Source organism: Mirounga leonina, unplaced genomic scaffold, assembly GCF_011800145.1.
Source record: "Mirounga leonina isolate KUSES-001 unplaced genomic scaffold, KU_Mleo_1.0 Mir_114, whole genome shotgun sequence".
Taxonomy (NCBI): Eukaryota; Metazoa; Chordata; class Mammalia; order Carnivora; family Phocidae; genus Mirounga; species Mirounga leonina.
Window position 1 is genome coordinate 38,071,692 of NW_023270265.1, and position 16,329 is coordinate 38,088,020.

At 52.6% G+C, this 16,329-nt stretch overlaps 1 protein-coding gene across 4 annotated transcripts in view; it reads right to left on the reverse strand.

Annotated features, from left to right (window-relative positions):
* Positions 1 to 15,899, reverse strand: part of AFAP1L2 (actin filament associated protein 1 like 2) — a 94,734-nt gene extending 78,835 nt beyond the window's left edge. For 3 of the 4 annotated variants that reach the window (XM_035029520.1, XM_035029506.1, XM_035029512.1), the window contains exon 1: positions 10,262 to 10,315. Coding sequence is in view for 1 of the 4 variants with exons in the window: in XM_035029522.1 (XP_034885413.1) it covers positions 15,753 to 15,768 (16 nt within the window). In the remaining 3 variants the exon portion in view is untranslated. Of the gene's footprint in view, positions 1 to 10,261; positions 10,316 to 15,752 lie in introns of those variants that run through there. The other variant, XM_035029522.1, reaches the window with a different exon arrangement.
* Positions 15,900 to 16,329: the final 430 nt, after the last annotated feature.

The following is a 16,329-nucleotide window of genomic DNA, read 5'->3' on the forward strand; positions in this document are numbered from 1 at the left end:
GAGAATATTCTTTTGGGATACACTTGGGTTTTTCCTGTGGACAACAGACTGTTTAGAATCCAAAGTAGTCTGCAAGGTGGTAACCAACCCATCTGGAAGAGGCAGTGGTCACCTGGCTGGGTGCTTGGGAAGCAAAATCTCCCCACGTGTAAAGTGCTCTGAGAATAAGACCCAACCTCCCGGGCACAGCCCGGCTCTCCTACCACATCTCTCTCCACCCTCCCTATTGCTGACCAAGCTCTGCCCCTGCCCCTACCCTGCTACGCCCACCCCATTCTAGCACACGATGGCTTCACCTTTGCAGCACTTGCTGGTCCCTGGACCTGGAACTCCCAACCCTGATTCTCCACTCAGCAGGCTCCTCCTCTTCATTAATGTCTCAACTCCAATGTCATCTCCTCAGACAAACTCTTCCTGAGCACCTGGCTAATATGGGGACCGCTCCCCCTCTCCCCTGGAATTACTTTCATGACATTCTGTGTTTTTCGTGTTACATACAACTATCTGAAATTGTCCTTTTTTTAGAACTTTATTTGCTGGGACGCCTGGGTGGCTCACTTGGTTAAGCGTCTGCCTTCGGCTCTGGTCATGATCACAGGGTCCTGGGATCAAGTCCCGCATCAGGCTCCTTGTTCAGCAGGGAGCCTGCTTCTCCCTCTGCCTACCCCTCCCCCTGCTTGTGCACTCAATCTCTCTCTCTCTCTGGCAAATAAAGAAATAAAATCTTTAAAAAAAACAAACAAACTGTATTTGCTTACTTGTGGTCTGCCTTCCTCTTCTAGAATGGAAGCTCCATTAGGACAGATTGCATTAATAGTGCACCCAGCTTGATCTCAACACCAAGATAAGACCGGATACATACAGAAGCTCAAGAAAATACCAATTTCGTAAACACTTGGAAATTCTCCCATGCCAAGGGACTAATTAAGGATGTGAGCAAGTTCATGGCAAAATCGCAAATCCTTTGAACTGGAAAGGACCCTGGAAGTGACACTTGAACTTCACAGAAATTAAGATCTTTATTGTTCTATCACTCAGGTGTTAACATTCCAGTGGACCCAGGAATTGGGAACACAGGGCCAGAGACGTGGGGCAGAAAATGAACATTGTCAGCAAACGACAGGTGGGATAAAGAACAGCCAGAAGAAAGAGGTCCCTAAGTGACTCCACTGCACGAGAAAGAACAGTGGGGAAACTGTCAAACCAGCAGAATCAACCTCAGGGTTTTTTTCCGTTTTCGGAAAGCATTTAGTTCCTGGCTTTACCAATGGATTTGCTGCCCACCTGCTGAGCCACTGGGGATGGGGGGGAAGAATTCACTTTTCTGCCCACGCTGATAAGACCCTGGGGCAGCTCCAGGTCCTGCCTCCTGGCCCAGGAGCTTCCCAGCGCATACCACCGCGCAAAGCAAAAGCAGGTGGTGCTCTCCCTGGTCCAAAGGGCTCTTTACCACCTAAACCCTTGAATCTCAAAAAGACAAACTCCACAAAACTATGATCTTAAGTAAAATAGAGATAGAACAAACAATGTCAGGGGCCAACTCCGTCCAGATCAAACAGACCCGGGGTCAGGGGAGGTAGTTCATCTTCTCAGGATGCACCTATTTGGAGTGAGTATTCCCATCTCCTGAGTGGAGAGGAACAAAAATGAACTGCTGCACAGAGTCTAATAACTTCATTTCCTGTCAGGTCCTGGCAAAATCCAATTCCAAAGCATTCTACTCAATCTGATAAACCTGTGGCCGTAAGCTCTTGGCCATGACCCACACTCGGCAGTGGGGACCCAAAGAGGACTCAGGTGCTCAGAGTAGCTGCAGACAACTGAAAAGTACTCAACTCTTAGAAGCCAGCTCTATCGACCCACACACTCCAAGGGTGGGTTACAAGCATCCCCACCCCCCCACCCCCACCCCCTGCCGCCGCCGCCCATGACAATGGCAGATTGCTAATCACCACTACAGCTCTGACAATAGGTAAGCTTTGGAGTCCAATGTAAGGGTGGTCTGTTATAACAACCTCAGGGGCAAAGGGTCTTGAAGAGCCCAGCAATGAATAAGGAAAATGACCTCCCCGTTGACTCCACCCCATGGGGTGGGTAAGGGCGGGGAGAAGCTCCTGTCCCCTCTTCCCAGCACACTGTGTGAGCTTCTGCTGTTGCCCCTCTTATGGCACATTCTGCTTCAAGTCAGATCTGTAGGCTTCTGGTATCCACAACACACCATAAGCAAACTCTTACAAATTCCCTTTCGTCCCTATATCCCATTCCTCGCTCCCCAAGATGAACTTTCTAATAGGTACCATTTTGTGTGCATGTGTTCCTGCTTCATGTGGACCACTGTAGGAATTTAATGGCTGTAAATGCTATTGTCAGATGTCCTATTCTGCTTCTTACCTTTCACTCAGCACTAGGTCTTCAAGGTCTGTCTATGGTGCTGGATGGACAGCTAACCCACTGCTTCTGCTGCTGGGTGATTCACTTGGATGGGTGTCCACCATCATCGTTCACCTGTCCACTCTCCCCAGAGACACCAAGGCTGCTTCCCATTCTCGACCACCACAAAGAATGCTGCAAAGATCATCTTCGGACCCATCCTGTGCGGACCCGTGCAGAAATTTCCAAATGTTCTGAGAATACTAGGGAGCCTGCAGCCTCTCTCTCTCTCTCCCGTCAGTCTTCCAGGTGGTCATTTTGGTTGGTTTGTCCCTGCTGACGAAAGGAGCCCCACACTTCTTCAGATGCTCGTTAGCTTTGGGGAGGCTCCTTCACTTGTAATCTCCCGTTCATATCCTTTACTCATCTTTATTTCTATTGCAATTTCTGCCTTGTTCTGGTTGATGTGCAGGAATTCCTTGTCTGTTCTAAATGTTAATCCTTGGAGGGTTTTGGATACTGTAAAGCTCTCTCTCCTTTTCGCCAACTGCATTAACTTTGTCCAGGATGTCCACTAGTGATAAGAAGCCCTTAACTTCCATATAATCAAACTCTGAGAAAACTTGAGGATGGCAACCATGTCTCAATCCCACAATGCCAGTTTTTGAACACTCATAATACACACCCATGGGTTAGGTGCTGTGGACACAAAGAGGAATAATGGCATTGACCCTTACAGAGTTTGCAGCCTCCTGGGAATACAGACTTTCCATCAACTATAACGTGGACACAGTGACCATGGCCAGGGAGGGTTGTGTCAGGTGCAGTGAGGGGTTAAAGGCTTCAGGGGGTCCAGGCTGAGTCAGCCTTGACAAATAAGCTTGGCAGGCAGCCCCAAGGAGAGGACATCCAGGCCAATAGAACGGCACATGCACAAGCCGAGTGTGCAAAACCACAAGGAATCCAGTATGGCTGGGACATAGAGCAAAGTGAGGAATGACTACAGAGGCTTGAACAAACAGGAAACAGCCATGCAGAGAAGGAGCTCAGATTTTCTCCAGGGCAATACAGGGGATAACACCGCTCGCTCGCTCGCTCGCTCACTCGCTCTCCCTCCCCACAGCCACTGGCAAGGTACCTTAGACGCCATCTGCACTCAAAGAAGAGGGCCTGGTTTGGGGGCCTTAAGAAATCTGGGCTCACCTTAGCTACAGTGGCAATGTACTGAAATCTCAGAGAAACCCAAAGACAGAATATTCTAGAAAGAAAAGGGTTTGTGAGCATCCAAGTTAAACTACCAAGGCGGATACGAGACATCCACTGGACAGGTCTGGGTTGTCCTGAATGAAATGAGGCCCTCCCTTCCTGGCCTCCGTTGGAAGCTGTTCCTGCTGCCCCTGCCTTGATGAAAGTTCTCAGCCACAAAATTCCCCAACTGCCAAGAGTGCTTGCGCCGGAAATGCACCAAATAAAGTCATCGGTGACACAGCGGAATCTTACCCAAGACCCCACCAGGATCCCCGCCAGCCAGCTGTTTCCTCTTGAATCTAAACCATTTTCACAGTCAGTGAGGGTAAATTTTTTAAGGGGGAAAAAAGCCATTCGTAGAGAATCTTTTGTTACAAGCTATGTGACTGCCCGTATTTTTTCCAGCCAGGGAAGGAATCTATACGCACGAACACACGGCCGCCAGGTACGAAGGCACAGAGAAGGGCTGTGCGCAGTGCAGTGAGGGGTTAAAGGCTTCAGGGGGGTCAAGGTGTCAAGGCTGAGTGAGCCTTGACAAATAGGCTTGGAGTCTGGAAGTCACTCCACCCCAACAGAGCAGTCTCCTGGCACTCTTACTTTCTCTCTCCCGGCTGCCTCGGCCTCCCCAGGGCAGACAAATAAATCTTGTTGTTAGACAGCACTTGTACCCTTGGAGGGCATTAACAGCTTTAGGAAGTTCGAAGAAAATGGGGCCAATTGTCACCTGACACCCCCTCTCCTCTGACACGAGTACACACACACACACACACACATCCCACTCACGTCTGATGTTTGTGAAGAGAAGGCTCTCACCAGCCTCTTCCCAGTTCACCACGGCCCTGCCAGCCACACAGGTTTAGGGCTGCAAGAATGCCAGGAGGGAAGGAAGACAGACCCCCAGATCAGGGTCCCTGCATCCCTCCAACCCACCACAGGCGTTTTCCAGCACAATCCCCGACCCCCTTCCCCCAAGTCAGCTGCCCTGTGGGCATCAGGAGTCGGGGCCGAGCTGGAGAACTGAGGCTGAGAGTGACCAGAGGCCCCGACTCTCGCTGCCGGTCCGCGCTTACGTCAACAACATCCGTGGGCCTCCCTGCAAACCTGGGCGCACCGCGGCCCTCCCGTTGGGGTCAGAGAAGCCAAAACCCCCACACTAAAAGATGCACCAGGGAACTCCAGTCCCGAAGTCTCTTCGGGTCCAAGCGGAGGGCTGGAGGGCGAGGGCAGGGGAGGGAGTCGTGCTTCAGAAGGATTTGATCTCAAAAGCAGCCGCAGACTGAATTCCCCCTCTGAGAACAAAACGGGCCTTCCCCGGCCTTCCCTGGCCTTCCCCACTCTCGGGGGAACCAGTGCGTGGCGGGCCCAGAGCGACACCTGGACCCCATAACTCTCAGAGGTCTGCTCCCAGCCCGAACAGTTTCCAGTGACACACACCCAGCCTCCAGCACATGGGCGGGAGATGGACGCCTGCCCACTGAGAAGCCAGGAGGTCAATGGGAAAAAATTATTTTCGTCAGTGTTGAGCCCTCATGTTTGGAACTTTTATCCAAACTGCGGCACTGTTCTCATGCTCCCCCTGTGTGGACGCCAGGCCCTCCTCTGATGCTCACTGCCAGGGAGCTTGGGGGGGCGGTGGGAGGAGCCCCCACCCCTCGGAGGTTAGCAGGTCCCAGGGCCGTTTAAGGACCCGCACAGGGAGGCCAGGAATGCTCTTTCCTGGGAATGCGAGCCACCGTGGCACTAACCTGCACTGGGCCCGATGGGATGGCTGGCCAGGTCCCGGGGTGAGCCAGTGGCGTGGACCATGAGGCTTGGAGAAGGCGGCCTTCTTTGCATTAGGCCATCTGGAACGACACTTTCTAGGGCCTGAGGAAACACCAGGGGCTATGCTGAACAGAGTTTCACTCTGGCCGCCTCTGCCAGGAGGGAATGAGATGCTCTTTGGCTGAGAGCAAGCCCCACTTTCCCCACCCCGACTCTGAGGTCATCAGCTCCCCCTGGGGAAGCTTAGGATTCTAGCCATGGCTACTAGAAATAAAGCCCCACAGAACTAGAGACCTGGGGCCCAGGGGTGGGGGTGGGGGGTCGGTCTTTCTGGGTCTTTCTGGCCTCAGGTTCTCAGAGGGAATCCCTTTTCTAAACTCAAGACTCAGGAGACCTGAACAATGGATGTGGCAGGGAAAAAAAAAAAGAGAGAGAGAGTGGCAGAAAGTCAAGAGGGGAGAATGAGGGAATGAAAGGAGAGCATGGAGGGAGGCGGAGAGAGAGAGAGGGAGGGAGGGAGGGAGGGAGGGAGGACGCCACCTTCACAGGAGCAGGAATGAGCTTTGAGCCTCCTGTGTGGTGCCCGAGAGGGGGCCTGGAGCACCTCACACTCACACTTGCCTGTGACGGTTCTGTCATCAACCCAACTCACTCTGCCACAGGCTCACTTCTAGGGCATCTGGGATGCTGTGAACTTGAACCAGAGATGGGCTTCCACCATCCCCAAGGGGACACGAGCCTCCCCCGGCTCAAGGACCTGCAGCGGCTGCTCTCTCAGGAGATCCCCAAGAGCTCTGGACACCAGGAGCGGTCACGGTCCAACTATGCTGTGGCCGTGCAGACCCCTGTATGAGGCCATCCCACACCAGGGTGCTCAGCCACCGTCCCAGCGGTATCGACTGCAGGGACCCCATGTCTAAAACACGCTAAAAGGCACACAATCCAACTCGACCCTGACCATCATGGACCAGCCGCACTGCACTGGGCATTCGAGCAGCAAGTGTGTGAGGTCGTTTGACACTCACCACTTCAGCCCAAGATCTGCCACATCCCCAGCCTTTATTTCCTTCCACTTGTCTAGAGGCGAGGCCGCAAAAGGCCAGACAATGCAAAGGGCGGTGGGGTGGTGACCATCTCAAGCTCATAAGGAGCCTGGGATTGTCACCAAGAATATCTACCCCTTGTGGACCCAAGACCACAACGATGAAGAGGCGCTGTCCCAAGCAAACACACCACCCAATAGGTCCCAGCCCCAACATCAGGAGTACCAAGCACCCTAGCAGAGTTCCTTCCAAAAGGACCCATATTTGAATTTTAGTAAATCAGCTCAATATGTTCCAGGACTGTGGGTATTAAATAAAAGAAGTCAGTGAAACCTCCAAACAATAAGCTCATTCAACACAATCTCTTTCTCTCCCCCCATCTGGGGACCTGAATACAGTCAGCATGAATAAATCCTGTTGTGTAAAAACTGGGGGAGAAAAAAAGGGGGTGGAGGATGGAAGGAAATGGCAGGGTTCCCACTTGCTGGTCTAACAGGGAGGCTAAGATCATCCCCACAACCCACAAGGATGCCAGCGTGCCGGGGTAGTCCCCGGTGATGGTGGCAGCAACTGCGGTCCAGGTAAGGAAGTATCTAGAATTCCCCCACCCAGGCATTCCCAGCTTCGCCTCTGCAGCCTGTCCATTCTGGAACTTGAACTAGCAGCGGACCATTGGGCTGCCCCAAACCTCGCCTTTCCTAGGTGGACCCACGATAAGCTAGGCCTGACCCTGCATCAGGGATGTTTCACTTTGAATACATACAAAACAGATTTCCTACCTCTTTCCCTCCCCCTGCAGCACCCCCCGACAAAGTCGAGACGATTAGAACTAAGGACTGCCCCAGCAATTCTTCCTGAATACCCTAAGAACAGGTGAACAGACCTGCCTTTGTGAGCGACTAGTGGCTCTGTGCATGACCACTGGCTTAGATAGATTCGTAAGAAGAGTTGCGTGCGGGAAACTCTATGTAATTCATGGTTGAACGTGATCTAGGCCCAGATTTTTCTCATGGATGGAAGTTCTACAGCCTTTCAACACGCTGTATTTAAGAACGATGGGAAGACACAGGATCAGCTCCCCAGGTTATAGATCCAGACACAACTCGCCTGAGGAATAAGCCAATTCAACACGGGTTTTGATTAAGCAAACAAACAGAAACCACCAAGATCTTCAGATTCCATCAGGACCACCAGAGTGCTCCTCTTCTCATAGAATCCCACATCCCATCTCCTGCCATGGTGCCTAGGAGACTTCCCCTGTCTGGAACCAAGAGGACCGATCCCTTACATCATATGGAACTAGGTGCACTATTTTGCTAAATCATGCCTCAAAATCATTCCTAGCTAGCAGAGACAAGCAGGACTTCCAAAAACAAAAAGTCAGCCAGGAAGGAATTACGGGGCAGATTTGGGTACTCAATTCCAATTCAACAACTTTATTGGTGAGGGGGAAAAAAAAAAAAAGACTTGCAGGAAGGCGGCCAGATTCAATACATTAGATCCATGTGTGCAGCCTCGGAGTTCCCAGGGTGGGAGCCCGGAACTAATGCTTCGCTATTCCATGACCCTCCTGGGCTCATCTGCTGTCTGAGTTTAGGAGAATGGTTTTTCCTTCTCTCTAAATAGAGGGTGAGCTTCCACCCTCACACTGTTTGGGCCTAATGGAAAAAGTCTCTTGCACTTAGGATGCTGTCAAGGAGTCCATCTTTTTGTTTTCTACCCAAATTCTTCACTCCCTTCTGCTGTACCTCTAGATCGCTGAAGAAAGGAAAACACAGAGACCTCAGATTCTGCTTACAACCTGTGATGGCCAATGGGACACTCAATCGCCACAGCACCCCAAACTGCTAGGGTTTTATTTATTTTTAAAATTTTGTTTATTTTAGAGAGAGAGAGAGAATGTGTGCACAACCAGTGTTGGGGGGTGGGGAGAGGAACAGAGCAAGAGGGACAAGCAGACTCCCCGCTGAGTGAGGGGCCTGCCGTGGGACTCTGAGATCACGACCTGAGCTGAAATCAGGAGTCAGACACTTAACCAACTGAGCCACCCAGTCGCCCCACAAGGGTTTGTTTTAAAGTCAGCTTGCTGGAGGTATAATTTACACACAGGGAAGAAAAATGCCCTGCACACTATACACTTCTGAGTTTTCACAAAAAAACCTGGAACTATGGAACCACTACCACTATCAAGATCTGAGCCGTAAAGATTTCTATCATTCCCCAAACTTGCCACATGCCCCTTTGTGGTCAACCCCTTCCCTCAGCCCTGGCAACAATGGCCTGGTTTGCTTTCCCCCTAGTTTTGCCTTTTCCAGAAAGTCGCATAAATGGAATCATGCAGTGTGGAAGATTTCTGAGGCTGGCTTCTTCCACTTAGCACATGGGGGATGTATCTTAGGTACAAACTGTTGGTTTTTAAGCTTGGGACTTTTACTTTCTTGCCAAGGACATGAAATGATTGGCTCTAGCTCATCTTTGCTATGGAGGAACCAAATTCTTGATTTCGGGCCTTTTAAATAAAGCAGAGGCCTGGGAACAGGGTGACCTCCCCTCTCCATCCACAGAACTACAGGATTTCCTGGGACTTGGGGCTTTCAGGGGCAAAATCAGGAAAGTCCCAGACAAACCGGGAGAGTTGGTCACTCTCCTTGGGACAGCCACATCCGAGGGCAGGGCTGCACATCTGCCCCGCTCAGATGCCTCTGTGAGCAGCAGGTTGCTCGCTCTGAGCTAACAGCTGACTGTCCTCCCTCGGTTTCATAGCAAGCAGGCCAGTATGCAAGCTGTTGCAGCTGAGCCCCTGCACAGAGCTCACACTCCAACAGGCCTGCAGCTGTCTTTGAAGTCCCCGGGAGGGGCTCAAAAAAGTGAGAAAAGCACTCAGGGGTGTGTTGAGAAAACAGCAGAGCAGGGCTCCCGTGGGTGTCGGCTCCCACCCCAGGCCTCCCCGGTATCGGACTGCACAGAGACATGGGACATGAAGGTGCTCTGGGCTCATTCTGCTTTCGCTCCAGTCCGATGCTGGCTCCTACTTTTCTATACATTCTATACATTCTCCTCGCCCTTCCTCCCCCAGTGGGGTTTTTCATTTGGAGACTAACTAGGGAGAAGGGGAGAGCCAAGAAATAGAAAATGAGTATAAACAGCTTGAAGTTCTTGTTAGAATTTAAGGGTTTCTCCTAGATAAACTTACCGAGACATCAGAGAAAAGTCAGGCAAGGCCATGATATGAGGCTTGAGAATGAGCAATTCCGTGCCCACCTCCTTTCCAGCTGACTCGAGAGAAATGCACAGATGTTCTCTCTCGGAGAGGCTAGTTTACCTGGGAACAGGCTGAGCTTCCCCAACTCAGAGCTCCCAACAGCTTGGAAAAGCATGTGATGGGCACAGCTGGTGCCCACATTAACAGAGGATTCCCCCCTCAATACACACACAAGAAGGCGGGAAATGCTGGGGTCACAACCATGTCCTAGAGGCCTCAGGCTAGCTGTTCTCCTGGACCCATTCAACACTGCCCCTTCTCAAAGTATCTGCCAGTAACTCTTACCATTTATTCCACCAAGCGGCCTGTGAGACAGGTTAGTGATCATTATCCTCACTTGTACAGATGAGGAAACAAGGCCCAGAGAGATTAAGTGACTTGCCCAAGGTCGCACAGCAAGTTAGTGGCAAAGGCCAGATTAGAACCCCGAGCCCCAGAGCGCCCAGGCCAGCGCCCAGCTCCACAAGATCCCTCAGCCATGGGTCCAGAGCAGGGGCAGAGCCAGGTCTGCGCCCTCGGGAGCCCTGGAGGCCAGGTCAGCTGCTGCAGAGAGCACAGGCAGGCTCATACTCACAAGCAGAAACCTGCAGGATCCTTCTCTGTACCACCAGACAGCAACACCCCTGTGCTGGAACAGACAGAAATAAGGCTCAAGTCGGGAAAGCCAAGGGCCACCGCCGTGGGCTTCTGTCTCCACTCATGGGATGTGGCTTTGAGATTTTGCTCCATTTCCCTTTAGGAACCAGGTCTGCTCTTGAGAGCCAGAGCATCAGACGATATGTGCTGCCAATGCCCGGAATCATTCATTCCCTCATGCCCCAGTTATGCCCCAGGGACCTAGGTGCTGGCAGTGTACCAGGGGCTGAGGGGGAGGGGCGCCGGGAGGAGAAAGACAAGATTTCAGGCTAGAAGGCATTCAGTGTGACAGAGGAGACAGACATCTAAGACAAGGTGACATTCATTCACCTATGATATACCAGGCGTGGATGAGGTTATACCTCAAGTAGTGCAGGAACACAGACGGAATCAGGGGAGGCTTCACGGAAGAGGAGGCATGTGGACTAGGCCCCGAAGATTGAGGAGCGTTTCACTGAGCAGCTAGTCCCTTCCTGGCTAAAGGGACACGGAGAAGGAAGTGGTCTGAAATTGCTTTGAGTACTTCTTTCTAAATAAACCCTTGCTGTTAGTAGAACAGGAATTCTACCCTTTAGAAACTCAGTTCTCAGGGATATTGCATCCTGTGTGACTTTGAGTTGTTGCTTCATCTCTTTAGACCTCAGTTGACCCGTCTGTCAAACGGGAGTGAATAATTCTGTGTTTCGGAGGGTGGCTCTGGCCTTCCCTAACAATCTTTGGAGATGCGTTCACACACAAGTCCTTGAGGAACAAATTCCTCACATGGCCAATGGCAGTCTCTCTCCCACTGTCTGTGACTCTCGGCTCTCGCCAGGAAATTGATTTTATTTATAAGAATCACAACCCTAAGCTGACCTTCGTTGGGCTATCCATATTCCCTCCCTCATTTCCCTCTCCTCAAGACATCCTCCTCCAAAGATTCCTCAGTGACCACAGAGCAACGAGCGTTGAAGAGTGCTTGGTAAGTCAGGATAGACCAACACTGGAGGCTGTTTTCTAGATGGGGAAACTGAGGCCTGGAGAGCTCGGCGACTTGTCCAAGGAAACCGAAGGCACAGGTCTCCCCATTCCCAAGCCACCACTTTCGTCCTCACGCCATGACTGCTCTGCTTCCTGCTTCGGCCGGGGCCTGGGCAGACGTGCCATCCTCCCTCAGCTTGGGGAAAGTCTCCCATCTCTGAATGACAGAAGTCTTTGGAGAAACATTTCCCATCATTAAAGGGATTTGCAAGAAAACTGGCACAGCTTCCTACGCTTTGAAGCTTGTTGGCCCCTCCTGGCCCTTTAATTGTACTTGGCTCCAGCCCAGTTCCCAGAGCTCCTACCCCTTCAGAAGAGGGGAAGGGCCCACGGCAGAATTCCCGCCACCACCCAGCCTGGCCCTTCAGCACCAAAGGGGACCCCTCAGTATTTCGGTTTCAGACCATTCCACTGCCAACGCATCAAGGACTCCCACACTAAGAGCTTCAAAGTCAAAAAGGCTCTAGGTCAAGTCCAACCATGAGCAAACCCTGAGCTTGGGATTGGGCAGCATCCCTTTTGAGATGGTTTTGGAAGCAGTGTTCCCACAGCCTTTAAAGCCTAGGACAGCTTCAGGAGAATCACATTCGATTTCTGCAGGTACCACAGATTAGGTTAAAGCACATCACGGGAGTGTGGAGGGGGTAGCAGTCTTACTCCCCGCTTGCTTTTAATTTTCCAGGTGAAGAAGGTGGATATGTAACTGCGTATCTTTTCTCAGGGGTTCTCAATTTTGGCTGCACATCAGAACACCTGAATACCTAAGCCCCAACCCTAAACCAACTGAGTCAGAAGGTCCTGAGTGGGGCCTACGTATCCCTGTTTGTTTTCAAGTCCCCTGATGGTTCCCATATGTGGCTAAGGTTAAGAACCACTGCCTGAGGTACAGTTTCAATAGGGAAAAACCTGAGCTCCTAAGCATGGAAAACACAAGATCCAGATGATTCCTCTGAAATGAGTATTATCAATCCGCCCACCTCTCTTAGTTGGTGTTTCTTTTTCAAACCTTCCCTGACCACAGATCGCAGCACTCCCAGTTTAGGCTTTCAAGAATTTTTACTGGCTTGACTCTTCCCAGCTCATCTCTACCCTGCAGTACCTTAGAACAAAGTGCCCTCTCCCGGGAATGGAGTGATCTGACTCAGAAGCAAGCAAACAAAAACAGAAAAAGAAGGATGACACCTTCAACCAATTACTGTGATCCAACTTAAAGCGCATAGCTCAACCATGACTGCTCAGATCCAAGTGTGATGCAAATTCAGGAAGCTTCCGCGGGGGGACGGTCCAAGTGCAATCCACAGATAGTAGGTCAGTCCCATTTGGCCCTAGACACACTCACCAGCTGGAAGAGCAGTAGGAACCAGAATCCTTGACCACATGGTGTGAGTTCAGCCAATGGGCACGGTGATCCAAGGGTGCTCTTATGAGAGTCATAAATATGTAAACATCCAAGGATGGGAACCTTTTCAAGGGCCCCTGTAGATGCTGGCACCGCTTACACAACACGGAAGATTCACATACAAGAAACAGCTCCGCCATCACTTTTTATGAGAACTCTTATAAAAACTCCATCTCACTCGGAAGACACTCCTACATAGTCTCTCCCCACCCCTACCCCTAGCTTTTGCTTGAGAGCGCCATGGCTATCTAACAGAATGACTTCGATGGGATGGGGGAAAAGTTGGAAATGTTTCTACGTTAGACAGAGGGTGCTATTCCAACCACTCTTTAGCTCCAGACCTCTCTTTACATCCTACAAAACAATGGAAAATCAGCTGAGCCTAAAAATGACAGGCTCGCATTGGAGGATACACAATATGTATCACAGGCTAGGGAACATGGAAAACAATTTCTCCTATATCAACTGCTTTATAAGACTTACAAATTAAAAAAAAAAAATTTTTTTTTTTTTTTGAGAATCTGGACACAATGAGGCATTCTACCTATTTGGGAGAGCTCAAAATTGGGAATTTAGAAACACAGAATGGGGTATTTCAGTAACAAAATTTAAAAGTGTCACAAATGAGAATTCTTCTTCGTAATTTTTATATGTTCTAAAAGCCCAGGTAAATCTTGCTTTTTCGTTTTACTCTGTTGTTAAAAAGATACCTAGTCATTCCATAATGATTTAATCTTACTTTAAAAACAAAGACACCTTCGACCTCTGATGAGCAAGAGAAGACTACGGATGCCAGTTAGAGCTGCCCTGGTTAATCTCAGACCGGGCCCACCTGCTTCATTTTGCACAGACCAACTTTTCAATTCAATGAGAGTTCAAAACACAAGTCATCGGTTTCTCAAAAGAATGGGGACTTCTAAGTTCCTGGGGTGGGGGTGGGGGGATCCCTAAATTCCTCAGCTGAAAGGTATAGTTAGTAAACATTAGTATTCACTCCCTCTCCAAACAGGAAAAGATGAGTTCGATTAGCTTCTGCAATCCAGATAATTCTCAACTGTATCCACTTATCACTCTGATTTACTGCAAAATGATGAGGCAGATACATGTGTTACCGAAAACATAAACACTCTGAAATGGAAACTAAGTTTCCTTCAGTTGGCAAAAATCCCTTGATGCTCCAGGGTGGGAGGATTTTAAACTCCCAAGATAAAAAGATAACTAAAAAGACTTTCTCAGGTCAAGGGCCAAGTCAAAAGCTATTAATACAAAAAGCTTCTGATAATAATGGGCATTTAGAAAGAAGACCCCCAATGTTGTAATTTGCCCTAACTTGGATAAATATGCGGATTTGAGAAAGCAGCTTGTACCCTGGACCTTCAAACCCGAGCCAGCAACTCCCTCACTTCCCAATTCAGAAAAGGCACACCCTGAGTTAAGAGGGACCTCAGAGGCCACCCGCTTCCAGCTAAAGTCCTGAATTCCCTGCGAGAGTCCCTCCCAAAGGGCGAGGGGCAGGCAGAGTGGGAGAGGGAGCAGCAAACTGCCATTTTACAAAGAGAGGGGCTGTGGCTTCCTCAAGTGTCCTGAGACCACATAAGGGAGCATTCAGTCATCCCAGCACAAAACTGACATGATCTCAGCAGAATCTGGGACGAAAAAAAACCCACCCGGTTAGAAATGAGAGAGGTGCTCCAGGGAGGGTTCACAGAAAGAAACCAAAGATTGCCAAGTAATTTAACACTGTCCCCCCGCAGTCGGCTTCCCGAGCCGTTGGCAAAGACCCTCTCCTTCTGCATGAAGTGCTGCCTAAAATGTAAATCTTTCACCCTCACCTGCAACCAGGTGACCCAGATGAGAAAAAGCAGTGGGAAAAATCAACAGACACGACTAGTTTAGGGAACTCAAGCCAGTCCCAGAAGAAGGTTCCTTTATGTCAGTCTTAGAAACGAGAAACCACTGGGAATGAGATTCCTTGGGAATCTGAGCATTCTCCTTTATTACCCTCTCCCAGGGGAAAATAAATATAGAAACAGTATTTCCTCTCGCAGGTTTGGCAGGGACGAGTCCAGGGCAAGGGAGCGCAAGAGACTTTCCCAAATGAGATGGGGGTAGGGGGCGTCCGCAGCGCCCCGCTTAAGGGGCAGCTCTTTAAACTCTCTTTCCAAAAGATCTTTAAACCTTGGCTTCTAGACTCCGGCACCGGGGTTCCGAGCACCGGCTCGCTGCGGGCACGACACGGGCTCGTCCGCCCACCAGGGTTTGGCCAAGATCCCCGCCCTCGGCCAAATCTAAAACTTGCCCAGCGGCGCACGGAGCTGAGCCTCCGCGCGCTCCACCTGCCGGGCATCCCGTTCGGCCCCCCAGCCCTCCACTTCGCCCGACCCCTGTCTGGGGATGGAGAAGCGAAGGGCTCGGAGAGAGACGGTTACCGGAGCGGCCGGAGGACTGGAGCAGCCCACCCCGGCGGGAGCGGAGCTGCGCGACCCGCCCCCACGCCCCCCCCACCCCAAGCTCAGGCTCTGTCCCGGGGTCCGCGGGCAGCCCTCCACTCCGGCGGGCGCCCGGGCCAGACGACCAACGACTTGCTCCTTTGCCCCCAAGCAGCGCACCGCGGCTCCGAACTCACTCAGGGCCTCCCTGGCTCCCGCATCTTTTCGGGGCAGCCGGGGCGGCCGGCGCTTGAGAGGTGGGTCGCCAAGCGCACCGTCTCTCCTCTAACAGGTGGGAAGCCTCGCCACGCCGACCCCCGCCCTCTGCGCCCGGGAGGCTCCCAGGGACCGGGCCGCGGCCGCCACCTCGGAGCCCCCTCGTCGGGCCCGCGGCGCCGTCGTCGCCCGGGTCTTCGGCCCAGGTCCAGGCTGGGCGGGCGCCGCCGGGGCTGCTCACCTGAGTCCCCGCGGGACGCGAAGCGCCAGCGCTGCCGCCCCCCGCCGGCCCCAGCCCTCCCAGGCGGCGCGGTGCGGCCGGAGGGCGCCGTGCGTGCGCGCCGCGCCGGGACCCGCGCCCTCACCTTTGTACCGCTCCATCGGGGCCGCGGCGTGCGCTCCCGGCCGCTCGGCTCCGGCGCTGCGCTGCGCTCTCGGCGCTCGGCTCTGCGCCCGGGCCGCCGCGCTGGCCCCTCCCCGTGAGGTCACGCTCGCCGCCCGACCTCCTGGCGCGCCGGCCGCGCCCGGGGCTCTCGGACCCCCTCCCCGCCCGGCGCGCCGCCCCCGCGGGGGAAACTCCTCCGCCGAGCCCCACGGCGCCCAGCTCCGTGCGCGGCCCGGGCCCGGCCCCCCGCCCGCAGCCGCTGGCGGTTCCTTCCCCCTCGTCCGGGGCCCGGGGGCGGCGGGAGGGCGCGAGACTCGGCTGGGCCCGAACCCTGGGGGAGGTTCTGGCGAGGGGCCGGCTCGGGCGGGCCTGCAAGAGCAGTTCTTCCAACCGCGGGGCAGCAAACCCACTGCGCGGAGGAGGAGACTGAGGTCGAAGCCGGGAGGCAGAGGCGTGCCTAGAGCGCCTGGCTCTTGGCCCCCGGGCCAGCGCGCTAATGCCTTGGCTTCCTCCAGAGGCGACCGGGGGATGAGGGTGGGGACACCCGAGCCCTGCCC